Here is a 23,811-nt window from a genome sequence, read left to right on the forward strand (position 1 = left end):
TACTGCTAAACCTCTAATTAAATGTATCTGCATCTGGGAGTAGAGCGGGGTTATTTGGAGAGAACCTTTAAGTTGTTCTCATCCATGGTGAACTACTGCTACTGATGAGGCTTATTTGTTTTTGATATGTTGAAAACCACAGATGTATTATTTATCATACACTGTGATTATTTACATATTATGCCCTTTCTTAACTTCTGAACTTCTCCAGGCTGCTACTCTTCATTCATACATTTGTACCCTGGGTCCAAAATAATATCAGCCCAGATAAAGTAGTTCTGTTCTAATAGATATCAGTGGGTAGTAGGAAGTACATTAAACTCTGTTGCAAGCAATCTGGATTCCAAAAGGCCTAGCTTTACAGCTGAAATCAGGGGTCCAAGTTAAGCAGGTCACCTAATCCCCTGTGGCCTCAGTTCCCTTCATTTATAAAAGGACATTGTAGTCAATCCAAAGGCATGGTCTCTAAGGGCTCAGCTTTATGCTTTCTTAGTTGAAATAAAGCATGAGACTGGAAATTAAGAGGTCCGAATTCTACACCAAAGTCCATTTTTATAATTCCGCAAGTGTATTTCTCACGAAATAGAAATGAGATGTCTTTGAACTCTCAATCAGTCTGAGGAATATTATACCAGGTCTCTAACCTGAAATCGGGCCACCCTCTCTGCTGCGTGGTATCACGTACCTGTCTCCACATTCTATGACATCCCTGTTTCTCCTTCAAACACGAGTCTACCTGTGTGTTTTCGTGTATGTGCATGCCCAACGGAGCACGGGTTCGTGTTTTTTAATCTGTATATCTCCACTGACTAGCACAGTGTTTGGCATATAAAAGATAATAAGGTTTGGCAAATGATGTGAATCAGTTTCTTAAAACTTTTCTACAAGTTTATATAAGTATATATGTTTTAATTATACTATCACGTCAGTTTCCAAAAAAATGTTTTAACTAGCTAACCAAATTTTCGAGCATGTTTCCTAACTCAAAGATCACTAAATGTCTACTTTATGGCGGGCACTAGAAATATAGCTCCTCATGGATCTTACAGTTCGGCAAATAAGAGAGAATATGCATGTTATCGATTCTAGTCGCAATGTGAGGACTCACCATTAGAAACAAAATATAAGTAAACACTAGAAATTTAAATAAATAACATTTGTACTCTGACTCGTATTTTGAATTATGATAAATATTTTCACTCGATAAATATGATTTCTTTGTTCGATTCGAGCTCCTTTTATTACAAATCTATCGCCAGTGGTGACGTGGATGAGACAGCATGACTTACTCAGAGCAGCTCTTTCCTAGTGAGTTCTAAAGTGGACTAATAACCTTGTAGCGCTCTATCTCTTTTAAGGTCTCCACATACTTTTTAAATGTTTATGAAAGACTGGCACAGGCATAGCTTGTTTTAAGTTATTGTCGCATATGTCCCGCGACTCTGATAAGTGAATTTTTGCTTCTTTTAGGAGGATTTTCTATGGGAGGCTGCATGGCGATGCATTTAGCATATAGAAACCATCGAGATGTGGCAGGAGTTTTTGCTCTTTCCAGTTTTCTGAATAAATCATCTGTTGTTTACCAGGTAAGTTTCAGATTTTGAAGAAAGGTGAAATAGTCACACGTTGAAACTAAACCAAAATTGATAAGTGATAGTAGTTGATGCACAGAGCATTTCTGGAATTCATGACCAAATTCGTTATATGACTAATTCCAGCTGTTTATTAATGTTCAGGAAATGCCCTATACAAAGCAGGTATCAAAAGAGAAAGGATAAAAACAATACATGTAGGGCATTTATGTACCCTTTATATATATTAAACCTGTACACAAACACACACACACACGCGCGCGCACACGATTACAGCCAGGTTTACTTATGATGTCATGAACAGAATCAAAACAAAGAATCAAGTACAACTGCAGACAGCTGCTCACAGCGATATTCATTTATGGATATGATCCATTACAGTGTTGCAGCTTCGTTACCAAAAGGAGAAACAGCAGATCCAGAAATGAGAACTAGAACATACTTTTCCCCTCGATTGTACCCCAGCTCTGCGTTCCTCCTACCTTCCACTCTACGAGAAGACGTTTGTCTTCTCAAGTCACTGGGTTTCTTCAGGAAATGCATCGATCGTTTCTGAGACAGTCCTCCGGAGTAAATGCGGGCCACATACAACACAGCTCAGGTGGTGCCAGCAGCTAGCTGCGCCCAGGCCTGGCCCACCAATGCCTCTTTGTTTCCCTTTAAATGTTGAAGCTTTGGTAAAATTGGAATCTTCTTGTTTTCTCTGATTTCCAAGAACGATGTTCTTCAATGAACTTCTTAAGCTTTTCCGTTTATATATCCTCGTTTCTAGGGTGTCCAGAAAAGTGATGGAGTGCTCCCCGAATTATTTCAGTGTCACGGCACTGCCGATGAGTTAGTTCTTCACGCTTGGGCTGAAGAGACAAACTCAGCGTTGAAATCTCTAGGAGTGAGCACGAAGTTTCACAGTTTCCCCGGTCTTCACCATGAACTAAGCAAAGGTGAGCTCGAAAAACTGAAGTCGTGGATTCTCACGAAGCTTCCAGGAGAAACGGGAAGGCAAAATGAATGAATCAAGATTGATTTGTCAATGTAGATGTAATGTCTTTGTGAAAAGTGACCTTTGCTGTCAAATCATAAATTTATCACTGATAATTAAAATACTAAGAAATATCATCAGTTTGCTGACTTATTTATTAGTTATTAAAATGCTTAGCACCGTGGAGAGTAGTATAATCTTATTAATGGTAAACATTAGTGTAGACAGATAGCTATATATTATTTTGAAATACATTTTTGTAAATATTTCTAGACCTTGTAAGTAATTAAACATTTGCATTTAAAAATTAGTTCCCACTCGTTTAAATAAGGGCAAAGAGAAAACATGAAAAGACTAATCATGGTATTCTTATATCTTTCCCGCCACTTTGTTTAAATTACCTTTGCAAAGCTACCCGTGGTTGTGTCGTTTTCGACAGAATAACATTGATACTCCAGGTCCGTAAAGCGATCTCACATTATCGCAGTTGATCCTCCTAAGAGCTTGGTGCAGTAGACTGAGTAATTGTTATTGGTATTCGACAATAGGGCTAGAGGACGAAAGACTTGCCCAGAGCCTCAAGAGCCGTGACTGGCGTCCAGGCCTCCCGCTGCTCGGTGGAGCTGTCGGCCACACCAGCTCGCTGCCCGGCACTAGTCCTAGAACGCCCGCTGTGCTGCAGATCCTTGTCCGACACGTGGTATGGCCGGTCTTTTCAATTCTATCCATTCTGGTGTGCGGAGAGTGGCATCGCATTGTGGTTTTTTTTTCTTTTGCATTTTCCTAATGATGAACGATTTTCAGCAATTTTTGTATGGGTATTTGCGATCTGTCTAAATTCTTTGATGGTTTCTCTATTCAAATTTTTTGCCCGTTTTTCTCAGGCTGTTTGTCTTGTTGCATCGTTAGAGTTTTTTCTGGATGGTAGATAGAAATCGTTAGGTATTTTGCAAATTTTTTTTTTTTTTTTTTTTTTTTAGTCTTTGGCTTGCGTTTTTATTTTTTCCAATGGAATTCAAAGAGCAAAAGCTTTTAATTTGATGAAGTCCTGTTTATTCATTTTTATTTATGTTTTTGTGCTTTTGATGTCGTATTTCAGAAAGCGTAAGAAAGCCAAAATCGCTGAGATTTTCTCCTATGTTTTTTTTTCTAGTCGCGGAGCTTTAGATCTTATATTTAGTCTATGATCAGTTTCGAGTAAATTTTTGGATATGGTGGGGGTGAGTGTCAAGGTTCACGTTTTGCAAATCAGCATCCTTCACTGAACAGATTGTCCTTTGTCCACTGAATCGCCCTTGCAGTGTCGCTGTAAGTCCAGCTGTTCACGCACATGTCGGTTAATTTCTGGACTCCATTATGTCCTATGGATCTATTTATCTGTCTTTATGCTAATGCCACCCTGACTTGACCACGGTAGCATTACAGTAAGTCTTGAAATCAGATCGTTTACGTCCTGCGATGTCTTCACTCCTTTTTAAAGTCACCGTGAAGTCTTTTGTACTTATCCGTGTATTTACTTTTTCCAGTGCTCTTCATTCCTGATGTAGTTTCTGATTTCCATGTGGTATCATTTTCCTTCTGCCCGAAACGCTTTCACATTTACAATCGTGCAGGTGTCTGCCGCTGTTAAATTCTTTCAGCTTTTGCATGTCTAACAAAGCATTATTCCGCCCTTAGTTTTGAAAGATACGTAGGATTCTAGGTTGAGAGGGTTGTGGTTTTTTCCCTGTAATTACGCTAACGCTCTCCCACGCCTGCCCCCTCCTGAGGCGGCACCAGGACAGCATTTGCGTCAGGACCAATTTTGCCCCCGACTCAAGCCGTGCATCTCTGAGTCCTCTGGCTGATACTCACTGGACGGTGAGGTTTGACTGTCTGGCTCGTGGGCGCACACACTCCTCCAGGCCCTCTGTGACCCCCAGCGACCGTTCCTCCCACTCTTTGTGGGTGGCTCATGCGTTACCCCCCCACTCATCTGCTGATTAGCGCTTTGCTGAGGCCGAGGAGGCCACTGCAGCTCTCTCTGGGCACTCGGTCCAGTGTCCCCACATCTGGGTCTCCGTTCCCACAATGCAGCCTTCACACAATGAGCTGGCCATTTGTAGATCTCACCTCGTTTGTTTCTCCTTCCTGAGGGATGACCGTCCTGGGCCGCCGCTGTCCATTATTGGAAAACATGTTATGTAGCCCAGCTTGTTGGTTTCGGGTCAAAGAATAAATCTGGTCCCTGTTACCCCATCTTGGTTACCTTGGTTGTAAGCAGAAGCCCCATCATTCCTCTTTTGTTTAAAGTTATAAACTCTAAATTTGGAGAGGGAGGGACGGAGAGAGGGAAAGAAGGAGGCAGGGAGGAAGAAAGAAGAGACAGAATTTCACTAATACAATCCAAAAACGACTCAGTTCATGCAGTGTTTTAATTATCTTAAGCTTTTAATGACCTTCAACTTCTTGAAATTTTAAATGCATTGGCTTAAATATACATGGATCACTCATGTTTAAAACCTTTATGACTGCAGTTTGCCCTAAGAGTAACATATATGTGTGTTATAGATGAGGGTGTCAGGCCTATAAGTGTTGAATGTATACATACCAAATATAGTATAAAGGAAAGGAATCCAGATTTTTTTTTTTTTTTTACGAATGCTTGTCCTGTCACTTAATAATCATGTATTCTGGGATAAATCTCAACCTCTGCCACAGTGTACTCTTTTGTGAAGTTGTGTGAGGATCAAGTTATACAGCATATGTAAAAGCCTTTAATGGAATGTAAAGTTAAACAAATTCAAGGTATTACTAGCACAGCTTTGCCAGAGATGGAGAGATCTGTGCACATAATGGTTATAAGTCTCCATAAACTGACCTATGCATAGAATATATGTCTAAATATTTTATGTACGTAATCTCCAATCCAGCTCCGGTCCCCTACCCGTTGGGCCGATAGGATCTTCACTCTTTTTTGAGCTCTTTTTCTTCATTCCAAATCATGCAAGATCTAGGCCCCCTTACTCAAGGCAGCATATCCAAGGAAGGATATGCTGCCTTGAATAAGTGTCCAGTTCTCACTCACTTATTATCCAGGCAGGATGTATGAGCCGAGGTGCTTGGTGTCCATGCGTGTGTGGTCTGCTAAAGCCTGAAGAATCGTTGCTAAGGCTGGGAGCACCAGCTTTAAGCTTTAATCCTCCTAAGGAAACCATAGCCATCGTCATGTTACGGTTCAAACCCATATGCTGCTTTAACCACATAAACGTTTCCTAAGGGAGCTGAAATAGCCGAGGTACTTTCTTACCTGGGACAGGGCACATGGCAGCAAAAGGAAAACATACATCAGCAAATTATCTATATTTCTGTGTTGAGGAGACGAACTTTGCAGGGGAGGGGAGAGTAGGCTGGGGTGCGCGTGAAGACAGACTTTTTCTTTTTTACTCTATTTCTTCTGTTTGAATCTTTGTAATGAGCTTTATTACTTTTGTCATCCTTAAAGTGACATGTGTCCTGGTTGTATTTTTTTCCTCTACTAAAGACTGAATAAGAAAGATCATTATCAGTGGTAAGGACATTAAATGTATTCTTTATAGGAAATTGACTCTTTCCATTGAACCTTTAAAACCGAAAACAAAATATGAAGCCGCCTGGCAATTTGGCTATTGAGAATTTATGATACTTTGGTATGTGAAAGAAAATGTCCAGATATCATTTAGCCAGACTACATTTAAACAAAAAGTCTTTATCATATAAAAGGGATTTCTTGATATACGATAAGAGAACAGAGTCACCAAAGCCGTACAAACATTTCAAGAAAATGCCAAAAGTATGCAAACATTTCAAGAGCATTCAGATCATATGATACACAGAGACAGCTGGTTCCCCAAACTTGAACTGAGTGATTTTAACGCATGAAGAGCCAGAATTGTACTTACAGGGAACAAACGTGCCGTTGTGTATGTACTGATTCCACTTTGCGGTTAACCCTTTGGAATCAGGTTTCTGTGTGTGTATGCGTGTAGTCTCTTCTGGAGAGGAGGCGCATCCTCGGCACATTCTGATAGATGCGGACCCGCGCACACGTCCTCTTCTGCTGTCCTTGTTAAATTCTGCCATTTAGCTGCACCCAGATCAGTGCAGTGCATTTCATGCGGCGCTGAACTAAAGCTCCTCGGAACGGGACCCTAAGCATCAGAATTCGGCCAGCCTGAAGTACTGACCTCCACTGTGCCCTTCGGGTCCCGCTCCCGGCCAGTGACGATGGACCTTAGGAGGCCAGCGGTCCTCCTTACATTTTGCTGTTGACCCTCCCGCTTGGTCCGAAGTGCTTATCCAGGCAGGATGTATGAGCCGTTATGCAGGCCGCACCTTGGTCTGCAAAGACACAGTCTGGAACGATGTGTCACCGCGACAGCTGTGGTCATGAACTGACGTGGACCCAAATGCTCCCAGAGACAAGAGGGTACCATTGAGCATTTTAGCTAAAGACGGGCGCAAGTTTGTACCAGCTTTTCTAACTAGATGACGCCCACGGTAGGGGTCACGGCCCTTTGGTTGTACAGAAATGACAATCTCTCTAGCAAGCTTTCCCGAATCGCCAACGTCACTTCCTTTTGGGGACCCCTCGCAGTCGTCTGAGACCTACAGGAGCAGTATTCCCTACAACACTTAAAGTTCTCTTATGAAAGACGAAAGCCACCATGTTTTCCAGACAGACAAGTTAACGCCTACTTTACAATCGTTAGGCCCCCTCAAACGGGACCTCCACCAGCCGAGGGCACAGGTGACAGTGATAGTGTGTTCACTGTGGCCAGCTGGCAGGCCTTAGAGCCCCCAGTTCAGCTTAACAACTGAGTCTAGTTTCTGTCGTCACAGAGGGAGCCCAGGGGCAGTGTCCCCCAGTCTGCGCTGTATTCATGCTCTACCGCAGAGGGAAGTGACAGCTGAGGACAGAGGGGTGGGGAAGATTTCTGGGGTGGAAGGTGTTTTCGTTTCTAGTACAGGCCCCATCCTTCGCCATTCCCAGAGACTTCTTAGTTAGGTTAAGAACAACAATCGAAGTTCGAATCCTCTGCTGAGGGACGGCGGGCCCAGGCTCAGTTAAACTTAGGGTGCATGTAACAGTTTGGGGCATTGTCCACCTTGAGGAAAGCTCCAGGAGGACCCCTCAAGCACAGTGGTCACTGACGTCCCTCTCCTCCCCATGAGCTCCCGGGGTTCGAGGTGTCCTCTCCTCAGCTTCCAGAATTGACGCTTTTCCTGCACTCGCATGTAATTCAGGTCCTATCCTAATAGTTGTTGTAACTTGACCTTTTTCCCGCTGCCCTCTACTCTCTCCCAGACCTTTCGTCCTGAAGGGCTGGGTACGGGAAGGACAAGGGCGCTTTTATGACACTTACAGCAGCTCGCAAGGACCACGGTAGCGGGGCATACGGTTGCCTTCTTAATTTCTCATTGGGAGGAAGGAAGATGGAAGACCGCTATCGCCCCACTGGCCATGCAGTTAGATCGACGTGTTTGCTGCCATTCTCCGTGGGCCTCAGATTCTGTCCGTCACCCTGCGAAGCCTCCATTCTGTCCTCTCTAGTCCTTGAGCACATTAGGACATGAGTGTGAAAGTTCACTTGAAATACCGGGTGGACGTTTACAAAACTGTAAAATATTTTTAAATCTGTTCTCCGTGCTACCCCCGCAAAGTGACTATTTGCATTACCTTCATGGGTTTATTCAGACCTTTGTTTCTGGATTGGTTGTGAAAGCCATATGTGATTTTTATATTGGGAATAGAGTTAATGGTTCCATGATGAATAGTGGACATCCTGTTTTGAAGAAATCATATTTTGGGCAAAATGCCCATGAACGACTTATGTTTTTGCCAATAGTTTGGTTCAGAGCCTCTGGGATTCTCTCTCTCTCTCTCTCTCTCTCTCAGAAGTGATGAAGAAGTTTGATACTTGAACATTCTATTTTAAATTCATTTTAAGAGTGACTTCAAAATATCTCGTTACCTCACTTTTTGTCATTGTAACTAATTCATAACTGGGTTTTTGTTGTTGTCGTTTGGTGCTTTCCTACCTACTCTTAAGGGCATAGTATTACTTTAAAAATCACTCTGTTTTCATTTTGTTTCCTTCTTTCTTCCCATCTCAATTTTTTCTAGTCAGTTGTTGGCTCGCCCAATTGAAATTAGAGATGCACTTGACATATTAGTTACTTGACATATTAATTTTGGCCACTTCTGGTATGCTCTCTTTTGCCAATGAAATTATTGAAATTGAAAAATTGGGTGGGGGTGTCTGTGAGAGACAGAGGTCCCTCCCTTGGGTGTTAGCTATTAAAGCCAGTTTCTCTATCATATAACGAGAGAAGTGTTAAAATCAAAGTTCACGACGTGCAACTGGCAGAAGCGAATAAATGGTTTTCTTTAAAAATTTCACTTCGACAGCAATAAATTTCTAGTTAAGCCTAAAAACAGGATTTCTAAATGGCAAATGAAAGCTATATCAATTTCAAATAGTAGCTGAAGCTTTTTTTTTTTTTTTTTTTAACGTTTCTTAGTCATCCCGTGAATTGTCAAGTGTGTTTTAAGGCAGCTGGTCGGATTATCTTAGTTCTGCGGTAGAATCAAAAACTTTTTATTGCCGGAGGGAATTCAGAGATTGTCATTTTACGCACATGGAAACTGAGACCTAAAACAGTGAAATGAATGACTCGTAGTTCCGAATGAGCAGGACTAAAACCTTATTTTCCGTTCTGACACCATTTTCACCATGTCCCATTACCATAGTAGTCAGCGTTGAGAAAGTACAGCTAAAAATTCCCTAAATTTCAAACGTTTTAGATTCAGAGCTGTTTCCTTTTCTCCGCAGACATCTTATATCCATGGCTCCACTTTTTCTGTTTTCTTAAGGAATATAGTCTTCTCTCCCTCTGCCTCAACGTAATAGCAGACCCAGCCTCGTTTTTTTAAGTCACGATATGCATTTAAGAGGGTTTTTTTTTTAGGATTATGAATCATTTCTATCAGAGTTCTAATTTCTGAATCCCATAGGCTGCTTCAGTTCTTATCTTGGTGCCTTTATAGGATTTGACACTTTGATCAACCCCCGAAACCGGGGTCTTCCCGTCTGGCTTTTCCAGGATCTCTGGACTGTGACGTCTCTGTCTCCTTCAGTGAACAGCTATTTTCAGTGACTTTCCCTCCACGTCACAGTGTCTTTCTGTCCTACTCTCTTCCATGCCCTCTCTCGTCCTGTCGTCATGTCAGTTAACAGATTCTTCTGATGTTCCATCAAAGACGCATCTCTCCATCTGGCCTCTACACCTCATCGCCTCTGCCTTACTCATGGCTTCATCGCACCTTTGGATGGGGGTCCCCGCCTCTGCTCTCTTCTGTCTGTTCGCTTCCCAGCATGCCTCACTGCCTGACGAGCCCCTGCGGGCTCCTCACTGTCTTCAGAGGACAGATAAACTTCTTTAGCTCAGCACTGAATCTTTCCACAACCTAGTCCTTGCTTCTTGTTACAGTTTCATCTCCTGCCTTTCTTTTCTCCCATGTCACAGTGTGTGTGCACACGCACACACACGCACGCACACGCATGCACACGCACACACATGCACGCACACGCACACACACACCCAACGCTTCCGCTCCACCAAAATCCCCTGGACATGCCACACTTTTCACAACTTTGACTTTACCATCTTATTTCCTCCACTTGGAATTCTCTCTCCTCTGCCTCCTTCAACTGACAAACGCTTAAACTTTAAGACACAGGTTCTAGATGACCCAGCGCCTTGCCCAGTTGTCTTTGGCAGAAGTTGCTCTGTTCTCCATGTTTTTGTATTTCTCTTATATGTTGGTCCTCTACCTACTCCAGATTTTGAACTCAAGGACAAGGGCACTATATATATACATATTCATTTGCAACAATATATATATAGTGCCCTTGTCCTTGAGTCCAAAATATATATATATATGTGTGTGTGTGTGTATATATATATATCTTCCTCCTCAGTGCCTATTACAGTGATTGGCATACAACAGAAATGCAATAAATGGTTGATAACATCATGATCATTTCTTGCTGGCTTCTTTACCCATTAGATTTCTCTGGGTGTTCTTTTGATTTTATTTTATAAGAATCTAGAGATGTGGTCCTTTCTTTTGCCTTAGTTTCCCCTGAGGTTAGATTTAATTTTTAGGAAAATAATACTTTGAAGTCAAAATATTTGGCAAATAACAGCAAAAGAAATTGTCAACAACGACAAAAAGGCAGCCAACGGAATGAGAGAAGATATTTGCAAACAATACCTCTGATAAGGGGCTAATATCCAAGCTATATGAAGAACTCTACAACTCAACAACAAAATGTCAAACAATCCTATTTCAAAACGGCCGGAGGACCTGAACAGACACTTTTCCCAAGACATGCCAATGGCCAACAGATATATGACAAGATGCTCAACTTCACTAGCTATAAGGAAAATGCAAATCAAAACCATAAGGAGATACCAAATCATGCCTGTTAGAATGCTATTATCAATAAGACAAGAAATAACAAGTGTTGGAGAGGTTGCACAGAGAGAGGATCCCTCATATACTACTGGTGGGAGTGTGAATTGTTACTACCACTATGGAAAACAGTATGGAGGTTCCTTAAAAAATTAAGAATAGAGTTATGACCCAGCAATGCCTCTTCTGGGTATTTACCCCCAAAATTTGAAAACATTTATTCACAAAGATATATGCTCTCCGATGTTTATTGCAGCATTATTCACAGCGGCCAAGAAATAGAAACAACAAAGTGTCCTTTAATGGATGGATGATTGAGATGTGGTAATACGAATACAATGGAATATTACTGAGCCATAAGAAAAGACGAAATGCCGTCATTTGCAACAACATGGATGGATCTTGAGAGTATTATGCTAAGCAAAATAAGTCAAATGTAAAAAAGTGACATTTGATGTCACTTACATGTGGGATATAAAACAGAAAGCAACAAATGAGCAAAACACACAAACTCATAGACACAACAGAAGGGGGGTTACCAGAGGGGGCGTGGGGTGGGGAGAGGATGACCACAGCAAAGGGGGTGAAACATGGCGACGTAAGGAGTTTAGACTTTGGGTGGTGAGCGCACAATGCGGTAGACAGATGATGTATAACAGTCCACTTGAAACTAATACAAAGTTATTAACCAACTTCGCCCCAATACGTTTAATTTAAAAAAAAACTTCTTTAGTGCTGGCAAATATGCAGCATGTCTACATATGCAGTTCCCAGCAGATATGGATCATCAGGCAAGGTGTTCTTCCCTAAAAGGCCAAGTCGGTCCCTTGCCGTTCTCAGCACTCTAAGTCACCCCTGTCGGCCGAGTGAAGTTGGCAGCTCAATGTGAAGCCTATTCGGAATAACAAGTAGCTCGAAAATACAGGCTGAACGTCAAACGAACTAAAATTCTGGTCCAGCTTTGTCGCTGACGACTCTGAGATGCATGTGACAGCACCTCGTATGGTGCTGTCACATGCCACCGATATTCAATAGCTAGTCGTCTCATTAGTTAATATTCATTACAAAACTATTTTTGCCTCATTTTCTCTATTCACAGAATAGGACAGGTAATTCCAAGTCCCTTTTATTGTTTGATATAAAAATAAATACAAGGGATTTAAAGTAGGAAAAAAGTTTATAACGATATAAGGAATAGTTTCATTAAGTTAAAAGATGTACGAATAAAACGATTGCAAGTACAATACAAAGAACGTTTTTTCCTGAGTTATTTGAGAATAAGTTGTCATCATCCCCCAATCTTCTGGGGTGTATTCTCTACAAACAAGAATTTTCTATGGATTCATAGCAAAACTATAATAATCAAGACATTTAGAATATACATTACCACTATCAAATCCACAATTAAATTAGATCCCCATTCACTTTTCACCAGGTATAAAGAATTACATCCTTTATAGCAAAAGCATTCACACCTAATCACACCTTAAATTTAGTTGTTAAGTCTCCTTAGTGGCCTTTGGTCTGCAGTTGTTCTTCAGTCTTTCCTTCACTTGGACCACCTTGATTGTCTTCAAGCTTTTAGGCCGGTTATTTTTGTAAACTAGATCAGTCTGATGTTTCCCTATGATTCTATTTGGGTTAATTCATCTCGTGCAGAAATATAGTGTTTACTTGTCGTTGTATTCTGTCAAGTGGTTCATGGTTTCATCTTACCCCATTACTAGAAATGTTCGTTTTGAACATTTTATCGATATGGCAACCTCCAGGATTATGCACTATAAAGTTACTCTTTTTCTTTTTGCCATTCATAACTGTTTTGCGGGGAGGTACTTTGATGTGGCAATGCCTAACTCCTCATCAAAGTTTTAATTCGTTTATTATAGCAGAATCTACTTACAGCTTTCTGTGTTACTCAGTGAGTTGTAATACGTTGCTGTCATTTTTTTTTTTCATTTTTGGATACTGAAATTGTCCCAGAATTGGCCACCTGGGGCCTCTTTGAGATAGTTTCAGGGTCCTTTTCACACGTTCCTTTCGTGTTTTGAACACTGCCTTATTTTACAGCTCAAAACACAGCATAAGGCTCATCTTATCCTCTCGCCCCAGCCACTGCATCAATCATTTCTCCACGGCCTCCCGGCTCCCATTTAGTGGAACATGAAACTTAGAAGCCCAAGAGCGGAAGGTAGGTAGACTCATTCTACTGGGGTGTCGCTGTTCCCAGGCCCTCAGTGGAAAGAGCTGGAGAAAAACAAATACATGTTCATACACATTTACAACTATATGTAAATACATGTTGTAAATACATGTTCATACACATTTACAACTATATGTACATGTACATGTACAACTATATTCCATATTTGCTACATATACACATATGCATACAATATAAATACATATGCATATACGCATACATGTGAGGAGTCTATGCATGTACCTCCAATTCCAATAATCGTGATTATTCTACTCCTGAGTTGTTTTACAGTCAGCTTTTACTGGCTCACGACTGTAAAATTTTCAGAATTTTTGCAAGCCGGTGGCTTGACATTGGCCATGGAGAGTCTTTACACTCCCCTCTATGTGTCTGATGCACATATTTACAACTGAAATAATCTTGCTTCTGTGCACCAGACCGAATTCTCCTGGCCAGATATCTATCTCCTCATAAGTATCATCCCACAAGCACCACCTCCAGGGGTAGGTGACCTAATGGTCTTTGCTCCGATCCTGCATCTGCCTAGTGTTCCTCTTATTCCAGCTGAGAGGGCGGCTTTCCTCCCAGCCCCACGAACAAATAAGAGACCCCTTTCATTTACCCCTTCTTCTCGACCTTCCCAAATCTAGTCCTCAAGTTCTGCTGAGTCCATCTCTGAAATGCATCTTATGTACCCCCTTTTTTAATCCTTCTTAATGTTGACACAACCTTATTTTAAGCTTTTGCTTTTTTCTTGCCTGGTCAATTGAATTCATAAATTTCTTACCTTGAATGAAAGATAGTGGAATAGCTTCTGACTTATCTGAAATATATGAAAAGTTAAAATGATCAGTACAGAGTGATTTTGGCTGTAGCAATCCTGACCAACGAGGACTTAAACAATAGAAACAGTTACTCGTCTCACATGGAAAAGTCAGAGAAGTGTTCTCAGGTTGTATAGCTGTCCAAAGCCATCATTAAGGACCCAGTCTTTTCTATCTGTTCACTCTGCCATCCCCCGCATATTGGTCTTTTTCCTGACAATTGCCATCCTGTGGTCACCAGATGGCTGCCAGAGGACCAGACCATGCATCCTCACACCGCAGAATTCAGAATAAAAGGAAAGGGAAGGCATGGCACGAGAAAGGTCTCCTGACTTACGTCTTTTTTCAGGCAACATAGCTCCCAGGAAGCTCCCAGCTGTCTTCTCCTTCCATTCCGGTTTTCAGAACTGTGTGTCGTGGTCCCATTTCTCTTAGAATGAGGTCATACTTAGCCAGAGTTCTCTGACTTTGTTAATGTTATTTTTTTTAAGTTTGAAGTTCACATTAACTCTTCTGACTTTCTGCCAGTGGTGGGGGGATGATAGGTGGAGAAAATCACATTTGTCCTCTCTAAACTCGTTCGCATCCCTGTGCAGAGGCCCAATGCCACCAAGATTACAGAATATGTATTAACTAACTCGATGAGCATGCATCGAATATCATTGCGAGTGCTAGGACACGGCGGTTAATAACACAGATTAAAACCCCCGCCCTGAAGGAGCTTACGCTCGTCCTAGTGACACGTGTGTGCTTCGTTGGAGCCCATCAAAACCTAAAGGACAGGAGGTCAGAAGACTCCAGAATTACCTTTACCTACTTCCTGGCACTCTACTTGACTCTTTCAAAAATAAGAGTTGGCTGTTGATTTCTGGTGTTTTGACTCTGACCTAAAGCGTGTTTTTCCTAGTTTGTGAAATGAACTTAGGTTTCTTTCTGCTTTTGAGTACTAACATTTGCAATGCGATTTTGGCATCTTTTTGTTCATTTTGCTCAGTTATGATGTTGAGAATTCTGTAGTCTTACACTTTGAGCAGCCACTCTTCTTTAAATTTAGTGTGTCCCATTTGCGGGGGAAAAAAAAAACTTGTACTTTAAATGGAAACTTTTGCTGTATAACATGGCTTTGGAAAAGTGCCACAGGAATGTTTTTAGATTATATAGGACTTGGCAATGAAAATAATTGGTTGAAGAATGACATTAAAAAATAATCCTTGGATTTTGACACCTTATGGAGGAAAAGAGGGAATGTTATTGTTTCGCTCTTGTCCGTGATGTGGTTTTCTTAAAGGAAAACGGTATATGTTTAAATAATAGTTTATTCCATAACGTCTATTTTAAAAGGACATTTTATCAGTTTGGATGCTTTGGAACAGCATGTAATAGAAAACACAGACTCTGCCTTCGTCCGTTCAGGCTGTTATAAAAAACGCCACAGGCCCGGTGGCTTATGAACAACAGAAACTTATTCCTCACATTTCCGGAGGCCCGAGGTCCAAGATCGAGGTGCCAGCGTGGTCGAGTTCTGGTGGCGATTCTCTTCTGAGTCGCTGACCGACCACTCAGGGTGGAGGAGCGAGGGGTCCCTCTAGGGCCTCTGCTGTGAAAGTGCTAATGCCATGTAGGAAGGCTTCTCCCTGGCGACCTAGTCACCCCCCGGAGGTCCCACGTCCTGATAGCATCACGTTGGGCAGGAGGGTTTCCACATGTGAATTCGATGAAGGGGGCATGAGCGCTTGGCCTATAGCAGATGGTATTTTCCCTTTCGGTTAGTCTTTTAATCTGTGTTTCTCCAACTCTTCCAAGTTCGCTCTTGTGAACTGTCATGAACCATTGTGTATGGAAGCCATTTTGAAAACAAAGTGAGTTATTTTCACTATTCAACCACTTAATAACTGCCGAGTAGGTTCTTGCCGCTATGTGATTGGTTCAGCAGTGTCAACCCACTGGTCAAAAGAAAATGGGTTTAGCTAGGATTCTATTGTCCTGATCGTATGCTTTCGATCGTGTCTAAAAGCAAAAGGCAAGTAAAATATGTCTGAAGAGAATCTCATGCCATTAAAAATCGTAGATGTACTTGTAATTAAAGTTAGCCGACAACTTCCAATCCTCAGTGCAATAATCTGTCTCCATTTGTATCTCCTTTAACCTTATTCTCTAAGCTCAGTTGGTTTTTAATGCCTGAAATGTTATCTAAGTGCTCAGCTGGGACCCACATTTGTTTAGTTTAAATCCCCACGGACTGGTGCAAAGAAGCCTTGTAGGTGCTGCTGGGAAGTTGTTCCCACTAAGAGCAGTTCTAGATGAGGAGCTGGCTTCCGTGGGAGAACCATGCCGAGGCCAGCCCCACCCCAGTCTTCACACCAGGCTCCCAGGAGCCCTCTTGGCCACCCACCCAAGTGGACCTTGTTCTGATTCAGAAGGCACTTTTAGAGGCCCTTTTAAAAAGTTACTTGTCAAAATTCCGTTATATAAATCCTTGAAAATAGCTAATAAAACCACTAACAATGACAATGAACTTGTACGGGGCATTCCTAAAGAAATATAATTCTGCTTTTAAATTAGTCTCTCTTGCCAGTAAACTGAAATGCTTGGAATTTTAAGTAAATCATCCTTAAGACCCCTTAACAATTTTGTACAGATGGAGGGCCACATGGGTGAATATCTTGCACGCATGGGGATGAAATCCAGATGACGAGAATATAGAAAAGGTCATTTGAAATATGTCAGAGAAGAGCATTGAAAACATCAAACACTGTGATTATAAGCAACGGAGATAACTGTCCTAAACTGTAAAACAATGCATGAATATGAAGATGTCAAAATCCATGGTATCTTCACTTAGTCTATCTCTGGACTAAATCTATTTGTGTCTTCTGTCAAAAAAAGATTACCCTGAATATATAAACATATTCATATAAGCACGCATATTAACCAGCACACATAACGCGTAATAGGTATTACATATATTACTTACACTGCATGCGTGTGCATATGCAAGTTTGTGTGTGTATTTATATGTATATAGTTTTTTAAGGACAAACATCACTTGGAAATGATAGAAAATGTTCATTATCATACCTTTGTTTAATGATTTTTTAAACCACACCGCCAAAACTAGAAAACCTAAAAATAAAAAGGATCATCATTTTTTAAATAGATGGGAAAACACTCTCTGGAGAGGCCCAACCGGAGTGATGTTTTGTCTGCACGGATCGCTTTGCAGACTCCCTGGCATTTCTGGGCAGGTTTGGCTGGCTTCCCACACCTGGCGAACGTCAGCATCCATGGGCAGCTACACATGTGTGCTCATAGTGTAGAGCGTATGCCAAACAGCTGCTGATGTGCGCATGTAATTATTTCTGTGCCACACATGCCCCCTGTCTTATTGTCACTAGATACTAAGCTCTTTCAGAAAGAGATTTGTTTTCCCGTCATCCTCCATGGCACATACATAGAGAATACTTAGTACAGAATTTTTACGGCACCGTAGAATCTGTCCATATATTTGTAATTGAAATTATATATGTTTCTACTGCAGCTTTTTTTTTTTTCCATAAAACTGGCCCTCAGGTGTCAGAGACAAGTTTACTCTTGAAATTCTAAATTTGAATTTCTTAGTTGTCATAATGTATTCGTTTCAGAAACAAATAATTTTCTTTTTAAATAAATAACTATTACCTATATCACCTAAGATCTGTGGGTTTTAGAGAGATGTTTATTATATAAATTTAGAATAAAGTGGTATTCTTTACTTCAGATGACTTAGCTCTTCTATAAATCAATAGTAATGCCCAAGCTCAGATAACCTCTCTACAGTTTCTTTAAACATACACACATTTTTTTAAAAGCAGCATAACATGAAGTTGGACCCTTACATAATATACAAACGTTAACTCGAAATGGATCAAATACCTAAACATAAGAGCTAAACTTTAAAATTCTTAGACAAAAACATAGGGGAAAGCTTCATGACTTTTGATTTGACAGTAATTACTTAAATATGACATCAAAAGCATAGGCAACGAAAGTAAATATAGATAAATCGGACTACGTCAAAATTAAAAACTTTCGTACATCAAAGGACACAATCCACAGAGTGAAAAGGCAATGGGAGAAAACATCTACAAATTCTCTATCTGATAGGAGAGTTAATACCCAGACTATGTACACAAACTACAACTCAACGACAACAACAAAAAGACTTTAAAAAATGGACAAGGGGCTTACGTAGACATTTCTCCAAAGAAGATGTACAATTGGCCAACAAGCATATGAAAAACGCGCTCAACAGCACTAGTCATTAGGGATATGAAAATCGAGACCACAATGAGCAATCGGACCTCACGCCCACGGGGATGGCTACTATCGAAGAAAGGAAAGCAAGACTTGGCAAGGATCTGGAGAAGCTGGAACCTTTGTTCGTTGTTGGCGTAAATATACAATGGTATAGCTGCTGGGGAAAACAGTATGACGCGTTCCTCCGGAAATTAAACATAGATTTACTTTATGATCCATCGATTCCATTCCTGGGTATATATCTAAAAGAATTGAAAGCAGGGTCACAAAGAGATATCTGTACATCCATATTCACAGCAGCATTGTTCACAGTGGCAGAAAGGTAAAGCGACTTGAGTGTCCATTGATAGATGAACAGATAACAAAATGCAGTTTGTATGTACAAGGGAATATTTATTCAGGTTTGAGAAGGAAGAAGATTCTGACATATTTTGAAATAGATTTGGTTCTTTTGTAGGAGAGAACGTTTGAGCTGCTATTTTTATCACTTAGGAACATTTATTGAGTGCAAATTGTGGAGTCTCTAAGAGAAGTTACATTTGCAAACAGATAATGGGTAATGTGTACACAGCCTTTAGTTTGGAGGTAGAATGAGAGTTATATCTCTTCTTTAAATGTTCAAAATTACTCATTTCTTTAGCGTTGTACTTGACAAAAATAAGAATGTGATGAAGATCAAAGTCAGTCAAAATGATTTTTAAAAAGTACTGATTTTCTACACTGGCTTTCTATGTCGTTCCTATGTAATGTAATACAAGATCTCTCGTTTGTGTATGTCATAATCCACTTTGACCAAGATGTCCTAAGGAAAAGAAAATATTCATTTAATTAAAATATTACTGTAGCTTGACTGTGAACATGTGGTTTTAGATGGCTGACAAGACACTTTGCAGAGGCTGAAATAACCACACTGTTAAATCACACACTAACCCATGTATTTGCTCATGGCTACATCTGTAAGCAAAAATGTAAACATCTGAAACATAAAGGTGACATTCTTGAAACAGAAAACTTCTTTCACTGAGAACATACGCATTCTAAAGTTAGTACTGAGGCATCTTTGATTACTACCAGACCACGCCGAATGAAAAAGCGAGGTTGTCCAGCCAAGCCTCTGTTTACAGAACATAATCTAATTACCTATGGATCAGTGTGGGAAAATGGGCCAGGATCTGACTTGACATCAGTGCGCTTTTAATATTTCAGATGACCCATTTTACATTCGGCCGTGGAGCGTGGGACTTGACCAGAAATGTTTTCGCCGAGTAACTCAGAAACCAAGCTTTCTACTACGGATGTGTACACACACAGGGTATTCAAAAGGGAAATTGCCTACTTTCTACATGGTTTTGAAAGACATATTCATTATGTATGTGAGCCTTTGAATTCAAGCTTAGTCTTGGCGTCCGGAGAACTTCTCAATGCCAATATGGAGATTAAGTACAGCATGCTCGTTTTATGTACAAATTGCCAGCATTTAATAAAGTTCCTGTCTGCCTTCGGCACATTCGTGTAGGGAGCCAAGGCATAGGTTGACATCGTGGATTCCCATTATCAAGGAGAGGACCAGAGGCATAGCTGGAAATTTCGACATTTATTTGGAGTTCCAACAATATTGTTTTCATTAGAGTGCGCTTAAATAAGCATTAGCAGCCTTTCTATCAAAGAAATTAGTCCTTGTGTGAATGGCCTATAAATGAAATTGTTATACGGTGGAATAATAGGAGCATGTAATGAAACTTGATTTCCAGCCAAACAAACATATGGACATTAAAAATTAAAAAGAGGGAAACGTGCACGTATATGGGTCCCATGTGGGATGATTTAAGTCATCCGACGAACGTGTGTGTCTGGATTCTGTCCATCTAGAAGCATGAGATTCTTTCAGGCAGGGGACCGTTCTCACTGTCTCGGGGTGTTGGATGTGAGAAGATGTGGTTTCCTGTGGGGAGAAAAATGGGTGAGGCAAAGTTTTCAACAGTTTCCACAGTTTCGTTCAGCACGTTTTATTGGATCGTGGGATACTAGGGTTCATGGCAGAGGCAGTAGCAGCAATTAGAGCGTCCGCTGTTATCTCAAAGCCAGGAATGAATGATGCTTCTATTTTGTGTGAAGAGTTGTCTTATACACACATGCAAGGTTTCAGTTGCGTATATCAGACCTCACGATCATTTCATACGTTCACTAGTAGTCTCTGACATTCATTTATCCGAAACCTTCATCGAACACCTATCAAGTAGACCGTCTCAGAATAAACAGAGAAAGATACACTTTATTTATCTTGACCAAAATGGTCCATTCAGTCAGATAATCTTAGTAACGGTACTTTTCATACACCTCACCGCTTCCCTAGTCTCCTGTGATAAAGTACTGAAATCAAGGACTAAGTTATAGTTGAATAATCTACTTGAAGTTTTTATGAATTCTTAAATCACTGAAATGCCAGTCGAGTAGAAGAGGAAGCAATTTTTAGGTTTTTCTAACACCTAAAACTGGGGTCGTAGAAAATACTAAATATAAAGTAATGCTGTTAACTGAGTATTTTGATAATAGAAGAAGTTAACAGCTAAAGCGACATAAAAAGTCCAGCACAGGTGAATATACGCACTAGGACACTCCCTACTACACGCTGAGGCTGAGAAAATCTTGAGTGAGCTATTATGCCGAATAAATCATCAATAGAATAAAATACAGATTACGTAAGCTTCAACTTTCATTGCTTATGTATTTTATATTTTCTTTTTAGTACAACAGGAAATCATCATCTTTGTTTCGAGTAACATTATTTGGGGGATCGTATTGACCAAGCCGTGGTTCTTAATGATCCAGACCTGTGTGTGGGAGGCAAAACGTGGTAAGGAGAAATTTCCGACAGTTCACCAAAGATTTTATCAGCGCATTTAATTGGATAACCCTGAGTTTGACACAGGCAGTATTAATAATTACAGCATATGGCATTATCTCAGAAGGATAATGATGTTTTCGTGTAAAGAGACTATTCGTTATCTTGCTGCTAGGTCCAGTTCGATCATAAACTTTCCACTACTCTTGTCTCTGTTTTCTCTCTTCCCTTTGTCTGGCTTTCGTCTGTTCTTTCTCAGATTTCCGCTTAGACTTCTCTTCCTCCAGGAAGTTTTCTAGGAGCATCGAGACTGAGCGGGGGCCTTCCCTGCTTTTCTTCACAGCGCGCTGTACTTACTCTTTCATTCTCCTTATGATTTCTTGCTTCACATTCTGTCCGCCTGCCTCGCCGCCGCTTCCCCCAGTGTACGCTCTGTTGGGGCAGAACTATGTCATCTACCTCCTCATCTCCAGCATCTAGCACAATCCCCGGCACATAAAAGTTGTCCAACGTATAGTTATCGAACGCATGAAATAATGAGTGAATGAAAATGAATGAATGAGAATCCGTAGACCTGGCCCTGAAGGGTTTGTGTGGCTTCTGACAAATCACCCGCATCTCTCAGCCTCAGTTTCTTCAAGTTCAACATGAGAGGGAGAGGCGAGATGATTTCTAAAAGTATTACGGATCTCAATGTGCATGTTTCTGTGATGAACCCTTCAGAGGAATCCTTCCTTCAGAGTATTGCTTCATTTGCCTGAGAAATGTTTTTCTGAAATTCATGTGCCACGTCGAGGGAGGATTGCTTTTGTGAGCAAATTCGTGCCTAATACCCCAAAATATAGAGCATCGCTTAGCTTTTAAGGCAAGGTCTTGAACCACTGCCGACTTTGTATGTTCTGTCTGCTTTGCAATGTTGAGACTATCACAGAAAATCAAATAGTGGATAATAAAATAAAATAAGGCCCTTTTTAACCTATACCAGCACAAATAAATAACAATATAAATCTTATCTCACTTAACAGTTTTATTAGCCTTTTAAAAAGTAAGATTAATATAAAATAGGACACCTGAAGAATGGAGATGAACATAAAACCTTATTGCCGCTGTTTAAAGAACTATGTTTTAGCCATTGTCTAAGTGAATTCAACCAGAAATTAATTAAGAAATGAAAGAAGAGGGGAATAGGGCAGATGTGATCTTCAGTATAGAGCGAGTGACCTGGAGAGGTGTTCAAATGCGCGTGGGTCATGTACAGATGAGCCCTGTCCCAGGAAATGATACAGCAGGCGAAATTACTTTAATTATCTTCTGACTTATCTGTCTTAACCATCCTGTCCCTGGCCTCGCCAGGGAGACCGTCCGATAATAATAGTTAGCATTCATTCAGACTTCACTATGTGTCAGGCACTGTGACAGGAAATGTATTATTGTTTCCAGTTTACAGATTAGAACATTATAAAATAAATGGGAGTACTGAGGTTCGAATACAGGCTGTAAAGCTCAAGCGTGTAGTTCCCGTGTGTGTGGCCTCTGCTACCTGCTCGTTCCGGTATAGTTCCCGGAACATCGCAAGTGCACAGATCACGTTTGTTGCATTAATAAATGAATAAATCGGTGAATAGCTAAGATCCCAGAAGTAGATGGGGGGGTGAGGAAATGCGAAGACAGTCCAGGGAGTTGGACAGATGGCAGCGAAATCCCCTTTATGAAAGAAGCACTATCTTGGGATATAGAGAAAGGATGTTCTCGCAGAAGTGCATTTGTGATTTGCAGTATGTGTCTCTGCACGTGTCCGTGTTCTGCGTCCGTGTCTATGTGTGTTTTCTGGTGTTCGCATGTATAATAGTTTTAAAATGATAAGGTCGCAATTTAAAAGTGAGATTTAGGTGTTATGTCCCAATTTACAGCTAAACTAAATGTGACAGAATATAAACTCCTGACATGTAAGGATTATAATGGAAAACTTGGCAGTTCCTCAAGTATGCTTCTAGAATCCATCGTAATATTTTAACTCTCACAGTTAGGCCTGAAATAAAGTGAAATCGCAGCATTTTCCCTACAGGCATTTCATCCAGTAATTATCACTGAATCTGTTCAGTCGCTCATTTTGTCGCGATCGTTGGACTTTGCCAAATCATCAGACAGTGATCCATGGATTTACAAAAGATTCACTGAGGTACAAATGATGTAAAACAGGGGGAAGAGGATTTTTAGTTTCTTTAGCCAAAGCTCAAAAAATCTAGCAAGGGAAAGGCAGGCAAGATCTCACAGATCAGGGTGAAAAGAATTCCCTCAGGGGAGCCATCATCAGGAAAGCGTCCATGTGACTCTTTTTCAAATGACTGGAAAAGTCAATAACGGCAATCGGAAACCAGACTGTGAAGACTGGGCGATAATTATAAAGGGACCTTTGCGATGACACTGATCTGATAAGTGGCAGACTCAGCTATTGCCTGTGCCTTGAAAGAACACGGCCCAAAAGAAATTATAAAAGAAGGCACCAGAAGCTTCAGATTCCCACAGGACAGCCAGGCAGGACAAGGAGCCCCGGCGCGGGTCTGAGTTAGGCGTTGGT

The 23,811-nt window shown here is 40.8% G+C and overlaps 1 protein-coding gene across 10 annotated transcripts in view; it reads left to right on the forward strand.

Moving 5' to 3' along the window:
• LYPLAL1 (lysophospholipase like 1) overlaps positions 1-23,811 on the forward strand; it is a 155,485-nt gene that overhangs the window by 23,705 nt on the left and 107,969 nt on the right. For 6 of the 10 annotated variants that reach the window (XR_005657384.1, XM_039883398.1, XM_039883391.1 and 3 more), the window contains exons 4-6: positions 1,471-1,586; positions 2,365-2,533; positions 3,120-3,271. Coding sequence is in view for 9 of the 10 variants with exons in the window: in XM_039883398.1 (XP_039739332.1) it covers positions 1,471-1,586; positions 2,365-2,533; positions 3,120-3,271 (437 nt within the window). In the remaining variant the exon portion in view is untranslated. Of the gene's footprint in view, positions 1-1,470; positions 1,587-2,364; positions 2,587-3,119; positions 3,272-13,138; positions 13,241-21,137; positions 21,210-23,811 lie in introns of those variants that run through there. The other 4 variants (XM_039883396.1, XM_039883393.1, XM_039883400.1 and 1 more) reach the window with 4 other exon arrangements.

This window comes from Pteropus medius, unplaced genomic scaffold, assembly GCF_902729225.1.
Source record: "Pteropus medius unplaced genomic scaffold, Ma_sr-lr_union100, whole genome shotgun sequence".
NCBI classification, from domain to species: Eukaryota; Metazoa; Chordata; class Mammalia; order Chiroptera; family Pteropodidae; genus Pteropus; species Pteropus medius.